Genomic DNA, 21644 nt, shown 5'->3' with positions numbered 1-21644 from the left:
TGAATTGTTACTTGCAGCCTGTCACTACGACACATTCTTTACTTGAATCTGTGAAAAATGCCAAAGATAACACAGACAGGCATAAACTAGTATTTTTGCACCAACAAGCTGATTCTCAAAGAGCTATTAGCTGAAAACCTGGCATATCTCGACATGGTGTACAGTGTGTCCTTAAACATTTTTAACCTGGACAAAAGGACAAAAGAAGAAGTGGTGGGACTAAAAAGTATCTCCAGCAGATAAACAGTATCTGCATCTGTCATGTCCTTAAGAAACAGGAAAAACAGACCAGCAAAGACTTGACACAGGACCTGCGAGATGCATCTGACCCTTCAGTCGATCCATCTACTGTTGACTGAAGCCTCATTAGAAAGAAGTCTCAATGGAAGGGAGGCTGTCAAGAAGCCATTATTAAGGAAGGGAAACAGGGAAAAGCCTGTGTCATGCTAGATTACACAAGAACTGGGCTGAAAATCAGTGGGAACAACTTTATGGAGTGATGAATCCAGATTTGATATTTTTGGTTCAAATCATCATCAATTTGTTCAGAAGAGGTCAAGACTGAGCTAAAAAATTGACTCCCCTTCATTTTTAGCACACTGCCTTGTCGGAAAAATATACCTGGATAGAAAAACACACATGGATTGGCCCAGACATCAACATTATTGAAGCAGTGGGGGACCATCCTGACAGAGAACAGAATAAAAGGCAGTAACATCCAAAGAAGAGCTTTAAATGTCCTTCAGAAAGCCTGGAGAAGAAATTTTTGGAATGGAAAGGATTACCTTTGTCCTTAGACTCGGGCTCGAGAAATTTAAGAAGCTCTGGGAAAAATGGGTTGTGTACTCCCCTTTGCACTGAATAAATGAATATTACCATGATGTAAGTAGATGCTATTACTGGAACTGTGAATGTCTCCCATGCTGACCTTAAGTTTTGTATTCCCATACTGTAAAATGATAAATAAAAAGTTATAAAAAAAAAAAAAAGAAAGCCTGGAGAACTATTCCTGAAGACTACTTAAAGACATAACAAGAAGCTGCCTAAGAGAGATCAGACTACTGAAGAATAAAGTTCATCATACAAAATATTAACTCTCGATCTTGTTAAAGTTAAACAAAGTTAAACTATGTCTTTTTTATTGCTGATATTTCAATACTAACTTGGCTAGTATTGAAATATCTGCTTGGCTAAGCTAAGCTAAGCTAGCTACTATGGCTAGCTTAGCTTATCTTAGCCAAAAGGAAGGAAGGTTTGTTTTCTTTGCCAGGAAATACTAACTGCTTCCAGGATGGTATGCTGTGATGTGATAATTATGAGGATACAGTTACCCAGAAAGCTTGCAGTTACAAAACAAGTTAAGCTTTCCTTTTTAAATGGTGAATCATGCATTTACAGGGCCGTGCCGGGATAACATAGCAAAGCAAGAAGATTTATTTCCAATATATTCCAAGCCTGCTTGAAATGATAAACAAATAGTTCGTTAATTACAATTGAATTACACAAAAACATCTTCAGAGCCACATTACATCAGCACAAACTAAACCAAAAATAAATAAAATGTTCACAGTAGATCAGGTGACGAATGGACTGGCACACCTTACCTTGGAACTATATTAGTTCACTCCATTAGTCCAAATTGCTTCCCACTAAAACCTCAGCTGACACGTATCCTCCGACAGCCATGATTTATTTTTACGCAAATGGCGCTATGTTGGTTTTCAGTTGCAGTAAAACATAAAGGAGCGTGAGCATTACATCTGTAGCTGCACGTAAACATGTAGCTACAGAAAGCAAAATGCAGCTAATGTAAGCCAAAAATGCCTGCTCTTGACCCCTGTGTTCCCATTTAGTATGTGCTTTATGTGATCACGCTGTGATGCACTTTCCTGTTTAACGGTGCGCCTCATGTTGTTTTACTATGTCATTATTTGTGTGGAGTGTGCGTGAGTGCCTGTGTGTGTCTAAAGCAGCACCCTGGTATTATTCTGTGATTGCGGTGTTGATTTGTCTTTTTGTGTTGGAATCCTCACTTGGAGGATGGGTTTCGATTGCCGCTGCTGCTGCTGTGTATGTGTGTATGCTAACAAGAGATTTTGTGCCTGCCTAAATGTGTTTATATGTGTGTTTAAAGCGAATTATGTGTGTGTATTTTTGTATGTGTGTGTGCATATTCCAGAGCAAGATTGGAAGTGGGTCTATTTCTTTTGCAGTCACTGATGTGCCCCTGTGTGTGTAATTGAAATACCTGAGTTATTGACTCTCCCTCCTCTCCAAGTCAAATAACTGCTCCAGGAGTGTGTGAGTGCACTCATTTGGAGGCTCTGGGGCAGAGCAGGCAACTCTGGCAGACCAAGACCTATCAACCACAGAATACACACACACACGTGCATACCTAGTACAGAGCCTTTATGAGGCTAAATCTACTCAACTGCAGACACGCAGGCACACTGAGGCAACGTTAGAGGCAGAAAATCACACACATATGTATTAATAGAGGTGCTCACACGCACAGTCGTATGCCCAGAATACATTAGATTAACTTCAGTGGATCATATAGGAATGGAGATTTGCAGATGACATGCGGCAGCCAGTGCATTGCCTTTAGTTTCCTTATTAGTCTGCCCAGTTGATGGATGAGGTAGGGGGGAGTCTAAACCTAAGCTTATGCCAGCCTTTGGATACAAATTAGAGTTTTTTCATGGGACTTGCTTTTTGTCCTCATTAGAGGGATGCCTCCCATAATGTGACAGCATCCCTACAACCTGAGTAATACCTGACTTCTCTCCCATCGACACACACACAAACATATGCTCGCGTACATACATCTCTATTTTGCACAAACACACACGTTTCACACAGAGGAAGGCACACGTGTCTCTCCTCTCTCTTCCTCTTTCTGACAGCAGAAGTCCTGTCTCTGTGGTTGAACAACTCAGGCTTAGCCTCCTCTGTAAATGGGTGGCTGACTGCCTGACACACACACATACACACACATTCACATACGCGCTCACACACCTCCGTTTGCCTGCTCCTTCACTGACTGCTGGCTTCCTGCCCCTCACTCGCTCCATGCAGGATCACAGCCGTCTGCCAGCCTGCCCTGTTCTTCTCCATTCATCCCATTGTCACCACATTGTCCTCTGCCTCTGTCCCTCTGGAGGCTTCAAATCTCAGCTACATCCCCACTGCTTTTTTTAAAAACATTTTTTGTACATCTCTATCTTTTTTTCCCTAGCTTGCTTAATTCCTTTTCCCTCCCTTTGGTTTCTCTCTGCTCTTTTCTCTTGTCAGCTCTCTCTTCTGTGGTTTTATCTGCTCTTTCTCTGCCTCTCCTTGTATCTCTCCATCTCTCTCTCTCCCCTGTCTCCACCGGCCATTCATCCCAGCGTATTGTGTTGTATAGTGTATTGTTGCCTTAGTACAGTAGCCAGCACTGACGTCAGCTGTGGATCCACAGAGAGGACAGTGAGCGGCTGTGAGGTGTTTTCAAAGCCTTGCTGGCCGGCTTCTTGTGCCTGGCTGACTGACTTGCTGGCCCTCGAATGCCCCTGTGGGAATTTTAATGCTCGCTAATCGATCACCTCATGCCAGCAGAGGTGATAATGTGGCCAGTCCATAATTATTGTTGCTGTAAATGAAGAGTGGTGTTTGCAGCACTTCATTTTAGTCAAGCTACCAGCGTCTTTTCTTTTTTTTTTTTTCTTTCTCCAGTATCTCCAAACCCCACCTCCCGATTTTGCATTCGCCTTGCTCTTCTTTGAGCGTGTACTTTTCTCAAAGGCTAATGAAAATTCTGCAGACCTCTGGCACTCTGAATGAGTGTGCTGAACAGCACATTAATACTGCTCTTTAAGAAAAGAGAGATAGAAGGAGAAGGCCAGAGGAAATGGTGGTGGGGAGGCAGGGCGGCAGGGGTGCTCTATAGAGGATAAAGTGGGGGGGGGGGGGGGGGGGGGGGAGTGCACAAGTCTGGAAATTCAATTATAACCGTGCCCTGGCAGTAATTCCAGTGGTATTAATGGGACGGCAGAGCGAGAGACGAGATGGATAGAGATGAAGAATGAGAGAAGAAGGGGCGGAGAAGAGACAGAAAGTTGAGCAACAAATGGATTCGAGTTAGCAGCGAAACACGGCACGACGTCAGAGCTCGCATCATTTTTTCATGATCTCGAGACACAGCTCCTGCATATTTCAAGCAGCACGGGGATAATGACATGTTTTCACTCTCATGGATGCAACGCGTTACCCTCATTACTTGCGAGAGTTCTCATCTTACATGCTCGCCGTACACCTCGACATGCTGCCTCAATCGCGCAGCCCTGATCTCGGTAATGCAGCAACAAGGTAACAGATCAACCCACGTGAATCCCCTGGGAGGGCCAGGTTAGCGTTTGATGATGAATGAAGTGCATAAAGAGTCCTAAGACACCGGCACCAGTTCTGCCTGTTTGCCTGGTCTTACTGTCAGCTTCAAATTGCTCACATGCAATTAAAAAAAACAAAAAAAAACAGCCTCATTCTCATTCATATCATTTGCCACATTAGAAGCATGAATGCTGTGACCATAAACACACTACTGTACATTGTGTACACGCAAGTTGGACACTCGCAGAATGACTCACAGACACAAACACACATGCAAAATAACCTGCTCAGGTTGCAGAACTGCAGAGTCCTGTCTAGACGAGTATTTCTCACCTCCTCCTCTTCTTCTGTCCACCTCGGTATTCTGTTTCAACACTCACGGCAAGACGCAGGCTCGGATATCAGTATGTAAGCAGTGTTTATTGGAGTGTCTGTAATGCTGTTTGGTTTGGTGTACATTTAACGTCTGTAGACTGAGTTTCTCCCAGCAGACAGACTCAGTCAGGGGTTACTGTGTGCCATTTCTTGTTTGTTATTTAAATCTAGTACTGTGCGGGCTAAAAAATGGCCTTGTTGGCTTTAATAAAACAAAAATGATGAACACGACGTGTGAGATTAAGGACAGCAGCTTGAAGCCCTCAGAATTTGCTCCAGCCACCCCCGTGTACAAACTCATTAACAGAGTCATAAAGGCAACTAATGAAAATCATGACCGGTATCATTACAAGACCACTGGTGTCCTCTCACCTTTTCCCTCTGCGAGCGAGAGAATAAAGGCAACTAAATTAATGTTCACACCAATAATGTTACAAAAACACCGCCGTCCTTTAAGTAGCAGCTATTCTCCTCTGCGTGTGCGCAGCCACCTAAATTAAAGTTCAGACCAGTGTTGTTGCATAACCGTTTACACTCCACATCTTTGTCCCTCTGTGTGTTTTTCTGTCACTTTCAGGATGACAACTCCATGTTCTTTCAGTTCGGCCCCTCCATCGAGCAGCAGGCGTCAGTCATTTTGAACATCATGGAGGAATACGACTGGTACATCTTCTCCATTGTCACAACGTACTACCCGGGTTATCAGGACTTTGTCACCAAGGTAACCGTGCAGCTGATACAACGCATACAATCAATCAGGATGAAAGAGATGCAGAACTTATGATGTGGATGTGTTCCTAAAAGTCTAGGCATTTTTAAAAATCTAATATCTAAGTTAGATATTAGTCAGAATATTCACTTATACTCCCAAATCTTTGCAATCAGGGATAATAACAATTAAATAATAAAAATAATAATTCAAAAAAAGTCCAAAAATAAATGTAGTTACAAGTAAGATTAAAACATAAATGTACTAACAAACAGACAAAATATATATAATATAATTTTGAATTTGATTTAGACGCTTGATTTTAACACATAAAGCACTACAGTTTTACTCACTAAAACCACAAGTGTGTTAGCCCTGCGACAGACTGGCGACCTGTTCAGGGTGTACCCCGCCTCTCGCCCTATAACAGCTGGGATAGGCTCCAGCACCCCCGCGACCCTGAAAAGGATAAGTGGAAGCTCCAAAAGGCACGGACACGACAAACGCACTTCAGTGTTCAGTGACTCCAATTAGCCTAGCAGTCAGCTATCAGCTACAGAGGCCTGACTTTAAGCCTTAAAAGTTGTTTTAAAAAAAATCACCCTCTGTATAGTTGTCATGAGTAGAAAGATAAATTAAAAGCATTTTGTGTACCAGACTGTAAACACGTGTATTTCAGCTGCAAAGTTTTAACTAGAGATGGCACGATACCACTTTTTTATGTCCGATACCGATACCGATATCATAAATTTGGATATCTGCCGATACCGATATGAATCCGATATAGTGTTTTTTAATCAACAAAACTGTTTTTTAAATATCTTGCTGCATTTTGTATAAGTTCATACTCAAGTTTAAAACAACAACTACACTAAAGCTATTCTGTTATACCTGTATGCAAAAAAAATGTTTCATAGTTCAGCAATACTGATCAATCTAATAAACTTAAACCTACACCATCCTCCCTATTCTGGTATTTTAAAGAGTACTTAGCATAAATATTAAGCAACCTAACTAATAGGGTTCCAACTCCCAGCAACAACAAAAACAAATAAATAAAAAATAGGGAACCACCCCTCACGCTCCACCTCATGATGCTTAATCGACGTAATCAACCTTAATTTGATGCAGTGTGAAAAAAATGCACAGAAATCAATTATTTTTCAAGAAATATTAAATAGATTCAACATCTTTCTTCAACAAAATTGCAGACTGCACAGATGGTACCTTCCCAAAGGAAAAAGTACTATAGCTTACTAGGGTATATATATTAGACTTAATAGTTACTATATACAGTAATGGACTTCTATTCATTTTGCATCAAATTAAAACTTTGGGTGTCAGATAATTATTTATTAAAAGCTAGACATTTTAAATGAGAATAAGAAAGAAAAGTATGTCTTTGTGCCCCCTTTTCCCAGTTAATGCCCTATCGGCCCCCCTGGCTAAACTTTGCTAGATCCGCCCCTGCACAGTTACCAGCGTCAGCTACGTAGAAAAAGATCCTGGAGTAGAAAGTAATATTAAATAAATTCTAACAACAGCTTATCAAGCTTAAACGTGCTGCTGTTGTTCAGCCGCTGGTTTCCTCTTTCTGGTGCAAAGTGGGCCAAAAGCAAACTAGAGACACGGACTCACGACAGAAAAGCTGATCAGCTGATCGTTAAGCAGTTTCATGATTGAAGTAGCAGCAAGAAGAGGCAGTCGCTCCATATATCGTTTGTTAAGCTTAACGCAGGAATGCTTTACAAACATTCAGAGATGGACTTAGGCTACGTTCACACTGCAGGTCTTAATGCTCAATTCCGATTTTTTGATCAAATCCGATTTTTTTGTCTGCTCGTTCACACTACAAATAAAATGCGACAGCAAACGCGCTCTAGTGTGAACGCTCAAAGCGGCCCGCATGCGCAAAAGAAGCTGTCACACACAACGAGCTCTGTTTAGACCCAGAGCAACAGTATTGTTTGACTGATGGCCCTTAATATGCAGACTTCGGACTTCGTTTCCCAATTTTTGCTTTAAGTTATTTTGTTATTTACATAATAATGTAAATAACCTAATAATGATCCTTATTGCTGTTTTAGAGAGGAGCGGTGCTTCAAATGATAGCTGCAGATTTCTGTCAGAATCTGCAGATTACAGTACAAATAAAATGTTCACATTGTCTTCCCAACAGTTTCACTAACATCTACACTGGATGGCCAGGAAGCGTTCGCGATGTCTTCTCGGGCGCTTCTCTGGCGCTGATAATTGGCTTCAGTCTTGTGTCGGTGACGTAAAAGGCGGATTTAATGCGACTTGACCGTTCAAACAGCAGTCGCTTTCTAAAACATCGGATATGTATCGGATTCAGTACCACATACGAAAGTGACCCAGATCGGATTTGAAAATATCGGATTTGCGCCGTTCACACTGTCATAGCATGATCGGATATGGGTCGCATAGGGTCAAAAAAATCGGATTTGATGCGCTTTCGCCTGCAGTGTGAACGTAGCCTTTCACACTTGCTTTACTTCTCTCGGGGATAACTTTGTCGGAGATGAAATGCCGGCTTGCTAGCGAAGCTCCAAATGCTATCCAGAGCACCGACAGGTCCCACATGCCACAGCCGCTCTATCACGTGAGGCATACTGCTCAGACGTGCTAACGTTCTGAGGTGAGTTACGGCGTGTTGCAAGTTTTGTGAGGTGCTTTCGTGATATTTAATGGATCGGATTACATTTTTTATTTTTCTCCGATATCCGATCCAGTAATTTAGGTCAGTATCGGACCGATACCGATACGTAATATCGGATCGGTCCATCTCTAGTTTTAACATGGGAGTCTTTGGAGACTGACTTTCTTTTGAAAGCGCTTGAATAACTGCATGACTGTATTTTTCAGTCCCAGGGGTTTTCAGGTGCTTTGTAACACAAACTGTATGATGCTGATTAGAGATGTGTTTTATAAACATTTAGTAATTTGTATAAACCCAAATGCCTGATCTGTGAAGTGAAGTGCTAAGTAAAAGAAATTCCAATTCAATCTAGTGATGTATCCACTTTGTTTTTAATAAACTGCTTCATCTTGGAACAATAAACTAAAATGCAAGTCAAACACACATTGAAACACACTGTTGACAAAAATAATAGGGTTTGAATTTTTTTTGTCTTGTTAAAGACTAAAGCAAAGTACATTGTGGTAATCAGCCCCTTCTACCTACTGCAGATTCGTAGTACCATCGAGAACAGCTTTGTGGGCTGGGAATTAGAGGAAGTTCTACTACTTGACATGTCTGTGGACGACGGCGATTCGAAGATTCAGAACCAGCTGAAGAAACTCCAGAGCCCTGTTATTCTTCTCTATTGCACAAAAGAAGAGGCCAACACTATCTTTGAGGTGGCCCACTCTGTTGGAATCACGGGCTATGGCTACACATGGATCGTGCCCTCGCTGGTTGCTGGAGATACTGATGTAGTGCCGGCCGAGTTCCCCACAGGTAGGAAATCTGAAACTGAACCAGAGTTCAGACTTAAAATTGGATCACAATGAAATCATAATAAATGATCTTTTATTGCTTTCAACTTAAATCCTACACATGTGGAGTTTAACATTTACATAACATTCAGTGATTAGGTGAGAATTTGGAGTGTTACAAATACATCCATTTTCAGTACAGAAGATTGTAAATGAACCACGGCAGACCCGATAAGATTTTTATGCTTTTCAGCATACTTTGTTATTACTATTGCTGTTCACAATCACACGGCTGCAGCTTTGCAGCTTGCAGTCATACACCTACCAACAACAACAACAAGGCGTGATTGCGGATGCTGCTCAGGTGTGTCCGCCTCCCCTGCAGCGGCCCTGCAAACCACGCCCGCCACAAAGATGTTGCCCTAAAATGCTTGTTTTAAATCATAATTGTACGTACCAAAGTTACCAAAACATGTAAATGGCCCAGCTTTTATTGCTAGTTGTGTCAGCTTTAGCATCAAAGCTGCAACAGACACCTCCGATAATCAAAGATCGGCCTCTGCATGGCTGCTGTGGAAATTTTTGCAGAACTGCGTAGTGGATGCACACTGGATCTGTTGTTTTCTCAGTTCACGCTGCAGCACGTCAGTAGGGTTCAAGTCTTGACTTTGACTTCACCATAAGTTTAGTTTATTGCTTTTAAGCCGTTCACAGGGGGGGTAATTCTTGTGTTCAGGATCACTGCACCACTGCATACCCCAGAGTGACAGACTGATGACCTGCCATTGTCCCCACTGTCACTGTCAGAGACTTTCTTTAAGGGAGCAGAATTCATGTTTTCTGCAATAATCACAAGTCGGCCTGTAGCAACATAGCATCTCCACTTTATACAGCTTCCCTCAGCTTTGACCGTTGGTAGAATGATTTGTTTGTCTTTGTTTGGTTTATGCAAACTGTGATGAGACTCTTGGCCTCGAACAAATCCATAGAGTATTCTTCCAAAAGGTTTTGTTGATGCAAAATTAATAAAAGCCTTAATGTACTGTTGGGATAGCACTGATTTTCACTTTACCAATTCTTGTTGCCATTTTAGCCCAGAGCCTTCAGGTTAGCAGAGTAATAAACTGACCTTTGTTGAGTTTAGACGTGACTTTCTTTGGATGTTTTTGTTGGGTTGTTTGAGACTTTCCAGAAGTTGTCACTGTATTAGAGGAATTCTGGAAGGTCAAGCACCTCTTTGAAAGTTCAATCTTGTTTCAAAATCTTCTTTTATAGATAAATCCTTTGTGGACGTGCCTTAGAAATAGTCTCATAAACCTTTCCAGAAAGATACTTCAATCACATTTTTTTCCTTGTCTCATGTCTTTTGGCACACTGTGCTAATGTTGAGACTTGAATCGGGACTGGCAATGTATATTGTGCAGACTATATATGAAAGTTAAAGATGGCCACTCAAATGAGGCAAAGAGTTTCCCCGCCCATTGACGTCCTTACAAGTTGACAGCCTGAGGACTCGCCCCCTGCTGGCACTTAGAAAGAACACAAGTTTTAATTTCTTCATTTGCTTCATTTTTCATAAGAAGAAGAAGCTGCAGCCGAGCTGTGGTATATGTCACGGCTGCCGAGGCGAGCCGTGTGGAGTTGGAAGAAGGACCCAAGATGCAGGCAGTGGATGAGATACCGGTGGTTTTATTTACAGAGGTGTAGTGGCAAACAAACAGTGGGGCATAACAAATAACTAAAGACACCTAAACTGGGAGGACTAAAAATAACAGACCTGGGAGCATACGACAACGGGATGAGAAGCAGAGAGACGCAGACAGGGAACAGGACACCGTGGAAGACAGGGTAACAGACTGACACGGAGTTACACAGAACTTAAACAATCATCATCTAGAAAATGATAACAAACTAAAAGCGCTGGGTCACCGACCCAGGACCATGACAGTATATACTGCACCACATTACAGAAAAGCGTTTTGTTTCATTTCCAAAACAGTGATAATGATATAGTAAACTTCTTTTAGATCGGTCCTAAAAGCGACTCTCTGTATTTGAAAATCATAATGATCCGAGTAGAAACAAAACCAAAGACGGACAAAGACGGACGGCAGAACCACTGAAAAGCTATTCCTTAAATTTTCTTTCCAGTTCACTGTTGGATTGTTTTGTAAGACAAACTGACCTTTTCTAACAAGAAATGAGGAAGCCTCTTTTCTCCACAGCACCACCGGAGGTAACCTTTTCAGGTCAAATGTGAAACCAAAGTGATGTCTAAGTTGGGGCACATTAAAACACTCAACCTGCTCACGCAATTTGTCAGGCAAACCTGTCAGGCTGACTCATCGAAAACGACACTCAGCGCTTGGGGGTGGACAGACACTTTTTAGAAAGGCCATCTCTCAGTGGGAATCAAACCTTTAACTGTTAGTGATGTCCCCACCGTGCTAACTAATGGAACTTTCCTCAACTTTTGGCTCTCTGTGGGAGAGAAAACTGTAGAGGAGGTAGTATATCTAAGCTAGACGTATGAGCGCTGTAATTTGTTGGTGTTTGGCTGGTTGATTTACAACGGAGGGGCGAAATTACACTGCCGCCTGTTCTCAGCAGTTTCTGGGAAATGGTTTTCCAGGCGGAACCTGAGACCGTTGTCCCGTTCAGGCACCGTAACTCAAACCTTTTACCTCTGTTCCCCTATTGGCACCCACAGATGATTTACTCTTGAGTGGGAGCTAGGAGTGTGTTTGCAGGCCGGTCTGTATGTGTGTGTGTGTGTGTGTGTGCTTTTGTTTTTGTTTCAGTGTGTGATGTCTATGTGCATTTGTCTGTGAAAGTTACGATTGGTTCAGGGTTTAATTTGCATGAGAAAATAATGAGCGAATGTAATCAAATGGGTTGTGTGTTTGCGCACTGCCGTGTACTTCATATGGTGAAGGACGACCGGTGTTTACTCGTTGGACAGGGTGAACCGAATTCTGTGCGCGTTTGTGTCACTCTGTCTGTTACAAATTAGGGTTCCACTCTATAAAGTTTGATATATCACCGTATCAGTTATGTAAATCACACAACAACGTCCCTCTTGATTTATGTTGCCGCTGAGATAATCGCGTCTCGCTCATGTACCGCCTGGATGATTGCAAAGTAGAGCTGCGTCGATGGACACACACAAAACTCTTTCAGTTAACACTCAATTATCATGACATGACTCACATGGGACAAAATGACACATTTCAGGCTAAATGTCGTCCTCCTGTTTCGTGCGTGATGAACAGGATACAGAATGTGCCAAAATAACCGCACAGAATTCTCAAAGTAAGACGACTTTTTATGATGTCGCTTGTGTCAAAAACATGATTATTTAGATCATACCTTTACTTAAAATGTCATTAATACAGTGTTTTAAGACAGCGTGCAAAGAAACCATGAGTATCCAGATGGCCAAGCTTTGATTCACAGCTCTTCTCCTGTAGGATCTGTGCTTGTTCGTGCTGCTCCTGCCAGAAATATGAAAGTGATGGTTGGCTGACGAGTTTCCTTTAAACAGCTTCAGCAGTGACAGTCTGTAAAACCTGTACTGAGAACAGCCTCACCTTTCTAATCACTAAAATGCTAAAGCTTTCCAAATGCCTCTGCTTTGTGGTTTTGTCTTGAAGTGCAAAAACGTAGAAGAATAGCATCAAAATCCTAGCAGCCTAAGAAAGTTAGCAACTGTTAACTCTATATTGCCCTGACAGATATTTATCAGCTTGATGACATATTGGCCTATAACAAACACGAGTCTACATATGACAACATATGAGTTGTCCAGAAAGACGCCAATTTAAAAACGTTATTTTTTTCTGGAGTGAAGCAGCGTCTTTGTTGCTGGTTCCTTTTTAAAAAAAAAGATTATTCTTATTTCTTTTTTTGCCTTTCAGCCTTTATTGGGTAGAAACAGTGGAGCTAGTCAGGGAAGAGGGGAGAGAAGGGAAGACATGCAGCAGAGGACTGCAGGTCAGACTCGAACCCGGGCCTACTGCTCTCTGGTCAATACTTCCAGGCATGTAGACACGAGTAAGAAGACCCGCTGAAGTTCTGAATATCTGAATGGGGATTAAAAAGGTCATTTCAGTGACCGAACGTGGCGTAGTTGTTGTTGTCAGAAATTGCTGATCCACTGGGATTTTCCCACACAACCATCTCTAGGGTTTACAGAGAATGGCCTAAAAAGTGATCGAGTAAACAGGTTTTCTGAAGGTGAAAATGAAAATAACCCCTCATTACAGCCGAGGTATTCATATAAACACAAAACACATTAAATCTTGAAGCAGATGGACTTCAACAGCAGCTAAGAGCAGGAAACTGAGGTTATTGTTTTCACAGACTCACCAAAATTGCACAATAGGAGTTTGGAAAAACACCGTCTGGTCTGATGAGTCTTGATCTTTCTTAAGGTATTCCATGTGAGAGTCAGCTTTCATACCGTTTAGGTATGAAAACATGGATCCACCCACGTTGTATCAGTGGTTCAGGCTCGTGGTGTTGGTGGAAATGGTGTTGGGGACGTCTTAGTTCCAATTAAGCATTACTTCAATGTCACAGCCTGCCTAATTATTGTTGCTGACCATGTCCATGGATGCTTTCAGCAGGATAATACACCATGTGACAAAGCTGAAACCATATCAGTCTGGTTTCTGAGTTTACTCAGTGCCTTGAATCTATGAGGAATTAAGCAGCTCTGAACACAAAAGATGATCCAACGTGGGACTAGCAAGGTGTACCTAATAATGCAGCTAGTGTGTGTATGTAGGACATGCTTGCATGTTTGTTTGTGGCATCAGTTGGGATAGTTCTGGAAAAACCAACATGCCTTGTGTAAGCATCGAGATCAGAAAAGCCAAATTAAGCCTGCAGCAAGTGGCAGTCAAGCGCACCAACTTCTGAATCAGCACAGAGTGAAATGACACCGCGACACCGCATGTGACTGTTGGTTTCGCTGGTTGTGTCCTCTGTGGACTCTGGCGGTTCAGGGTTCACCAGGAGGTGCATGCTAGCTGTGGGCCTAATTTACTTACAAGGCACACTTAATAATTTGCACCGTGTGTGATGAAGCGCCTCCAAATCTCACGGGTAATTCCGCTGATCCCTTCCTTAAGTAGCGCTTTGGGAAACCATCTCTTCACCCACTCCTTCTTCCTTCTTGCTTCTCTATATTTTGCTGCTGTTCCCTCACTTTTCTGTTTTTTTCTTCTGTGTTACTATTTCAGCCTCCTCTGACTTGCTCCCAAGTCTCAGCTCCCTTCATCTTCCTGTGTTTCTTGAGTCTGTATCTTTGTGTCTCTGCTGCTGCCTGACTTTCTCTCTCTTCTGCTCATTCTGTCACTCTTTCCCCTCCTCTTCCCTCTCAGCTCTTTCTCTCCTACTAACAGCCTTTCTGTCTCTTTTTTCCCTTGATCAAAGTTGCACACTACTGCCACACACACTGTGTTAATGTAACCACCCAGTCTGACATCACTGGCATTAATAAACTGTTTCCAGAAATATCTGCTGTTATGCTTTCCGATCAGTTTGCTTATTGTGGATGCGTTATGTCTGCAGTGTGATTTAGGTTGTATGTGTGAGAGGGAGATGTCCTGCCACATTGTAATACCTTGTTACACGCCCAAAAGAGAGCTGCGACAATAAGACATCAAACCGTCCGCCCGCGTGCTCCCGACACACACGTCTCGCCTATGTCTTCCTGGGAAGAAAGTCGCGCCCTTAAAGCAATAAAAAGTCAAGCATGTAAAAAGGAACGGGGAACGGAGCGAGTGGTGAGAAAGTGTCGACAATGTGTGACATGAGATGTGGTCCTGAAGGGCCCGAGCTGTCAGTGCAGAGGCCCCGTGAGGAAGGCAGGTTGCCAGGCTGCCTGTCTATTTCTGCACGCTGACATGGTAGCGGGCTGGCTGACATGTGGTCATACATTGTCAGATAGATGCAGACCTGCTGATGGACAGAAAGATGGACAGATTAAATAGAAGAGAGTCAGATAAATTACAAGCTTACAAACCCTGAGAGCTTGAACCCAGGGGGCCTCTAATGGCTCCTAAACAATCAGCTGTTGGCTGTTTTCAGAAGTCATAAAGGCATTTTTGTAGCCAATTTTAAACGCGGAGGTAGTTAAGACTTTTGACTTGAAAGGTTTGAGCGTTAAATTGTTTGTTCGGCAATGCCTACCACTGCTTCAGCCACTGCTGTCACACCTTCTCTAACATGACCACCGAACACAGAAACGCTTGCTTTTTTCTTAAAAGAAAAAAAAAAAAGATTTCCATGTTTGCTGATTGGATCCTTTTAGTAATAATTGGGTGGTGAACATTTTAACTTTACACCACCCAATTAATATTAAACTTACACCTGCTCCAACTTTGAACTGTAACCTAAGCCAAGAAGGCATGAAATTGTTACCAAATGATGCTCCAAAATGAATCCTTGTGTACCGTGCTTAAGGACAATCCCCTTGTTGGGGCGACCGTGGCTCAGGGGTTGGGAATCGTATCTGTAACCGAAAGGTCGCCGGTTCGATCCCTGGGCTCTCTGTCCTGGTCGTTGTGTCCTTGGGCAAGACACTTTACCCTATTTGCCTACTGGTGTTGGCCAGAGGGGCCGATGGCGCGATATGGCAGCCTTGCTTCTGTCAGTCTGCCCCAGGGCAGCTGTGGCTACAACTGTAGCTTGCCTCCACCAGTGTATGAATGCGAGAGTGAATGAATAGTGGCATTGTAAAGCGCTTTGGGTGCCTTGAAAAGCGCTATATAAATCCAATCCATTATTATTATTATTGTTAAATCCAGCATGATGAAGTCCTGAACCGCTGAACACGGGAACTTAATGACTGGTCATTAAAAAGAGATAAAGATTTATTGCTGGGAAACATGCACCATGAGTAATCAATTAATGATGACTATTAGTCATGGGTTTATTGTAATTAAAATTGAATATTGTAATGGATTTTATTGCCAATAACAGCTGTTTAATATCAGTGAAACTCATTTTCATAGCATCTGTGTTTAATACATCCCAAAGAGCCTAACAGTAAGTTAATGCCTTTTTTTAAACAAAAAATGTAACATTAAGAAAATATTTTCACATTCATGCAAGTTATTGTCGGGTTTTTAGGATACCTACAGGAAATTTTGTGTTTGCGATTCGCTGCCTGCCACCAGGCTGTCCTCAGCCTCGAGAATGCTTCGAATACCTACAGAGAAGGACGTGGTGGAGGAACGACAGGTATCCTGGCAAACAGCTGAATGGGCTGATGGGCACTTGGAAGGGCATCGGGAGAGATGGGCATGGAGGCACACAGACAGAGAGAGACCTGCAAATAAATATTCCTAAACATTTGACAGATTGTCAAATGCGAACAGGAGTCGGGCAGACAGAAGGACAGATAAGCAGGCGTGCGGAGAGTGCAAAGGCCGACAAACAGACCGTACAGAACGTACTTTAGACAGACAGATGGACAAACACAGCAAGATGATAGACTCTTAGTCAGTCAGAATGGGAGTGCTATTCATCTGCTCCCTGAGTCACTACGTAGTGTATGCTCTGTCTCTTGGAGTGTGTTCAAAGCATGTACACTCTATATATCCTAGCACACTGATCCCCCTGTCTCCCCGGTTTAGTTTCCTCCATCTGTCCGTCTCGCTGTGTCTTCACTTTCCTCCGTAGAATCACTCCTTCCCTTCTCACCTCCCTTTAAAACAAAAAACCCCTCATCTACCTTCTTTCTCCATTTCCTCTAAACGATCTCTCTCCTCTTCTTGCTTCCAGGCCTGCTCTCTGTCTCCTATGATGAATGGGACTACGGCTTAGAGGCGCGGGTTCGCGATGGTGTGGCGATCATCACTATGGCGACTTCTACCATGATGATGGACCGCGGGCCTCACACCCTCTTGAAGTCTCAGTGCCACGGAGCTCCTGACAGAAAGACCCCCATCTCAGGCAACCCCAACGAAGTGCTCAGGTGAGTGAAGGTGGAGAGGGCGTAGCATGTCAGAGCAGCATGATCACACTTAATGGACCCAGTCTCAGTTAGTTTATCTGGTTTCGTCGGCACTTATAGTATTGCACGCAAAGCAACACTGTGACATTTAGATGTACGATTCGAGGGTCTTTGTTGTCATTATGCAAGGATAACGAAATTATAGTTTTATTTTCATTTTTCTACATTTGTGACACAACTTCCAGTGACGCTGGAAATAATTAGAGTCCGTCTGCTATCAGTTTACAATGAATGAGTCGAGTTGGCAATGGCATGCAGTCTGTTGCGGTGATTAACACAGTGAATTAAATCAGTGAAAATCACAAGTCTGTTGCTGTCTGCATATACAGAAATTTGCATTAATCACAAATTCACATTAGCCACTTATACTCAGAGTCCAGCCAGAAACAGAATTTCATGCCCCTTTACTGTTACCTGGACAAATACCTGTTAGTTAACAGAAGTCTGAGATTGAACTATGATCTGGCACATCTTCATCCAGTTCTGAAACCGCAAAAAAACTTTTAAGCAGGGAAAACAAAAAGATTAAGTAGCATTAAGTGACATCTTGGATCTTACTTTTATTAATCACAGAGCTTCTGGTGGTGTGGTTTGCGTTCTTTATCAGTAAGCCTGCTTTCCCATAAAACGTTCAGCTCTCTGCTGGATGTTGCCACTTGCGCGCTGCTTGAATATGTCATTCTGCAGTAGTCTCGGTGTTCTCTAGGAACCACGATCCTTTTCCTTTGCTTTCTGCCCTGCAGCAAGCCGGCACATATCTCACGAAAACCAGCTCTACACTTCTGTACAATATAGAAGAAATGCCACAAAGCACTGGTCGTGTTTGTCTAAAGCTGTTTATTCACGCTAATGTGTCTGAGTTGATGTGCGAGTCATTTGTGGATGTTGCTTTAAAATTGCAACGTTCTGGTGGTCTAACATCCCCACGATCACCATGGCACCGTCATCATTGGTGCAGCAGATGTTGCAGCACGTGCGTGTTAGCATCTCCATCCCCTGCACGCTGTGATCATCCTCCCCCCACGTAATAATACCCTATGCACAAACACCCCTTCACATGCTGCCATCTTCAGGAAAACCGACCCCACCCCTTCAGCTGTCCGTCCCAGCAGCAGGCCTTTTGAACTGGATGTGAAGCCTAGCGTTGGGCTGCGCTTTGCTCTGCGCGCCGCCTAATTGGTCCCAATGGCGTTTCAGTCGGCGAACACTATCCCCTGTCGTGCTGCGCTCCAGAGCTCAGCGCAGCATTATATTCAGTGGCGGTTTCACCCCTCCGCGACTCTGCGCGTCTGCTGGAGATAGATGTGCGTGGGTATGTGTGTTTTTATTGCCCTAAAGAGAGACCAACTGTCAAGGAAAGCCACGTGTGCATGTGTGCACAGGTGTCGTACAGGGCAGCATATGTGTGTATGCTTGCTAAAGAGACTGTCAGTATCGCTTCAGGACACCGGTGGCAGATCACAGACACTTGCACAGAAAACGAAATGCACTGACCCCTTTTGGCTGATTCAGACAGATGTATAGATGCACAAATAGTCTTTTTCTGCCTTCTCCTGCAATTTTTCTGCTGAATGCAAGCACGCATACATCCCGAAATACTCTTCTCACGCTCATAAGACGCCAGAGAAACGTGGAGCCTACTGTGGAAACTCGGGCTCTTCTTTTGGGATGTGTGTAATTTTTTTGCTCATGGTCAAGCTTAACTGCATCCTGCTCAAAGGCAACAAAACTTTTGTTGTCCAGTCAACTCTTTGGATGTCATTTCAGCCCCTGCCTGTTGTTCTCTCCTTTCTGAACCTTTTGCATTTGTTTCACCACTGCTTACTGCTTTGAGATAACAGTGGTGTTTATGGCAGCTGCTCTTGCCCCAGAATACAACCCCCTCCTCTCTCTTCTGTTCATGTGTTTGCCTCGCTGTGGTCTGCTGCGCACTGCTTTGTTCTTCTCAACTCTGCTGTGGTTTCTCTGCCGCGTTCTCTCTGCTCTGCTCGGCTGTCCTCTCGCGCCCCGTAGTCTTCTGTTTTTGTTCTGCCCTGCTCTGCTTTTTTCCCCCTACATCTGCTCTGCTTTGTTCTACTTTTATTCTGTTCTGTGGAGGGCTGCTCTACCGTTTTATCTTCTCACACCTCCTCGCCTCTCCTCTTGTCTCCTCTCCTCTCTTCTCTAGTGATTTTTCCTCTCATCTCTACCGTTCTGCTCCTCCCTAGTTGGTGCCTGCGCTGCAGACCTGCAGTTTTATAATCAACTTAGCTGTGTTGTTGATTAGATCAGTTGCAAACACTGCTAAGATCCTTTGCCCCTTTTCTGCTTTAACTAAATTTGTTTGGTGATAACCTTTGTCTTCAAGTGTTCAATCAAGAGATTAGCATTTGGCCTAGAGTCTATATATTAGAAAGTGAACGAACGCCTAGTTGCCCGGCTTGCGTGGCTGCTTGGCTGCATGGACCGATGCCCACCCGCTCGATTCGTTCACTACTAAGTGAGTCAACGAATGAAAGATGGATGGACGGCAGCTCAATCAAAAAGCTCTTTCCTGCGCCTGGGAAGCCTTACATTCTGTGTTCTCTCCAGTGAATACAAACTCCATTTGTAAAAATTTCAAGCAGACCTTTAAAGTAAATCATTAATAAACCAAGCAGGGGCACAATTAATTCTAAGCTGTCGAAAATGGCATTTAGCAGCTAAACCTGAAAATGAAGCTTTCATCTCAACATATTAAGCTGGAAAAACATCCATGGAAAATGGACCAATCAGAAACTGATTCACTGATCAATATAGGTCCCGAGCTTGCCCCACTGCTAAGTCACAATCCACATGTGCCAATCTGAAACATTTAGGTAAATAAACTAACTATTAGTGCTATAAAATTGGGTGCTTTAATGTTTACACACACACGCTACATATTTTACTTGTAAACCCATATTTTTACTGTGATCTATGGTGGCCCTGAGAGGTCAAACATACTTAAGAAAACAGCAGCAAATAGAAAAGTGCAGCAAAACACACGAACCACAACGGAAATAGAAAAATACACAGCAAACGCTGACAAAAACAAAACACAACAGAAGTGTTTTTAGGGACACAAGAATGTGTCGGACCAGCTGCAGAAGTGAAGCTAACAGTAAGCAAACATGCTAACAGCAAACATGTATCTACAGCAGGGGTGGGCAATCTCAGTCCATGAGGGCCGGTGTCCCTGCAGGATCTCACCTTGGGTCAACACATCTGAATCACATGATTAGTTCGTTACCAGGCCTCTGGAGAACTTCAGGACATGTTGAAGAGCTAATTTAGCCATTTAAATCAGCTGTGTTGGTTCGAGGACACATCTAAGACCTGCAGGGACACCAGCCCTCGTGGACTGAGATTGCTCACCCCTGATCTACAGTATTATATGACAACATAGATGAATCCTCAGCTTCTTTTCTCCATGTGATCCTTTGCATTTCTTAGTTTCTGGTACATTATAAACCACGGCCGCTGCAGATAGCCTACAGGGTAGAAGTTCTCCAGTTGGGGATCTCAGGTTTAAAGAGTGGTAGCAAGTAGCGAGAAGTACCTGTACCTTGTTCTTGCTTTAGATATATTCCACAACATTTTTTTAGGATGTCTTTGAAGTGCGTGATTAAGAATCTGAAGCAGATGGTGAAGAAATCAAGGAAGGACGGTGGCAGTTATCCATTTTTAAACCTTCTTAAAAGCCGATGATTATATGGAAATACATATGTCCCAAAGTACGAGTGAAAAATTTGTATTGTAGCTCCAACACAAGTTGGTCCAGCTTGTGGATTATACACGAGCTAGGTCAGTAAGAGATGCATGGGAATATGTAAATTGAATCTAGTTTACATTTCAATCTGCTGGTGAACGAGGAAGACTGGCTCTAAGGTCACGGTCATCTACTCGAATTTATAAGCCATACATTAGCATTTTCTTGTTCGGCCCTCAGTGCCTCATAGAATACCACAAGAGAAGGACGCGTCACTCCACTAAGTAAATTAAGTCCATTGTAGCCAGCGCTGTGACATTCCAGCTAATTCTACAGCATGAGCCTGACAAATGAAGATAGCAGGAAGGGGAAGAAGAAGAGTGCAAAGCACAGAGGAGAGGGAGGGACAGAGCGAGGGAGAGGTGGCAGTAGAGGCCAGCAGCGAGCAATACACAACAGTGTGAGAATCATGAGTTTGACAACACTGGCCCTGACCTTGCCAGGCGTGGACAGGTTCCAGATGAGGTTGGTCTTGGAAAGGTGTCAAGTGCTTTTAAGCTCCGTGGGCATTTTTGAACTTCTGTGGCCTCAGTAAGGCTTTCAATATGGGGTATATATCTATATATATTTAAGCACATACACGTGTGTGCGTCAGTGTGTTGGTGTGTGCTTGCACGCATGCTCTGGATACAGAACAATCTGCAGTTGCATTTTGACCCTGTTGCGCTGAGAAATGCCAACTCAATGGGACCGTGTCTGACTCGGTGTTTGCGCGTGTCTTTGTGTGCATGTGCGTGTGAGTCTGTGGAGCCCAGCTGGATGTGTGTGTTTATGGGGCAGGCAGTGGGAGGTGGCAGATAGGTACCTGTTTTTGATGGGGCTTGATTGGAAGTAGGTCAGGAATCCTCTCTCCTCTTTCTTCCATCTCCCGTCTCTCCATCTTTATTGCCTTGCTCCTCCTAAATCTTTTCATCTGTCCTGTCACTAAATCTCTTTTT

At 43.2% G+C, this 21644-nt stretch overlaps 1 protein-coding gene across 2 annotated transcripts in view; it reads left to right on the top strand.

The window, feature by feature from the left end:
• The window catches only part of grin2ba (glutamate receptor, ionotropic, N-methyl D-aspartate 2B, genome duplicate a), a 145527-nt gene that overhangs the window by 72680 nt on the left and 51203 nt on the right, over nt 1–21644 (top strand). For both annotated transcript variants that reach the window (XM_004563025.4, XM_014409421.3), the window contains exons 5-7: nt 5321–5464; nt 8663–8933; nt 16706–16898. In XM_004563025.4, coding sequence (XP_004563082.3) covers nt 5321–5464; nt 8663–8933; nt 16706–16898 — 608 coding nt within the window. The remainder of the gene's footprint in view (nt 1–5320; nt 5465–8662; nt 8934–16705; nt 16899–21644) is intronic.

The sequence above is a fragment of the Maylandia zebra genome, linkage group LG4 (assembly GCF_041146795.1).
Source record: "Maylandia zebra isolate NMK-2024a linkage group LG4, Mzebra_GT3a, whole genome shotgun sequence".
Taxonomy (NCBI): Eukaryota; Metazoa; Chordata; class Actinopteri; order Cichliformes; family Cichlidae; genus Maylandia; species Maylandia zebra.
This window is presented reverse-complemented; position numbering and strand designations above follow the sequence as displayed.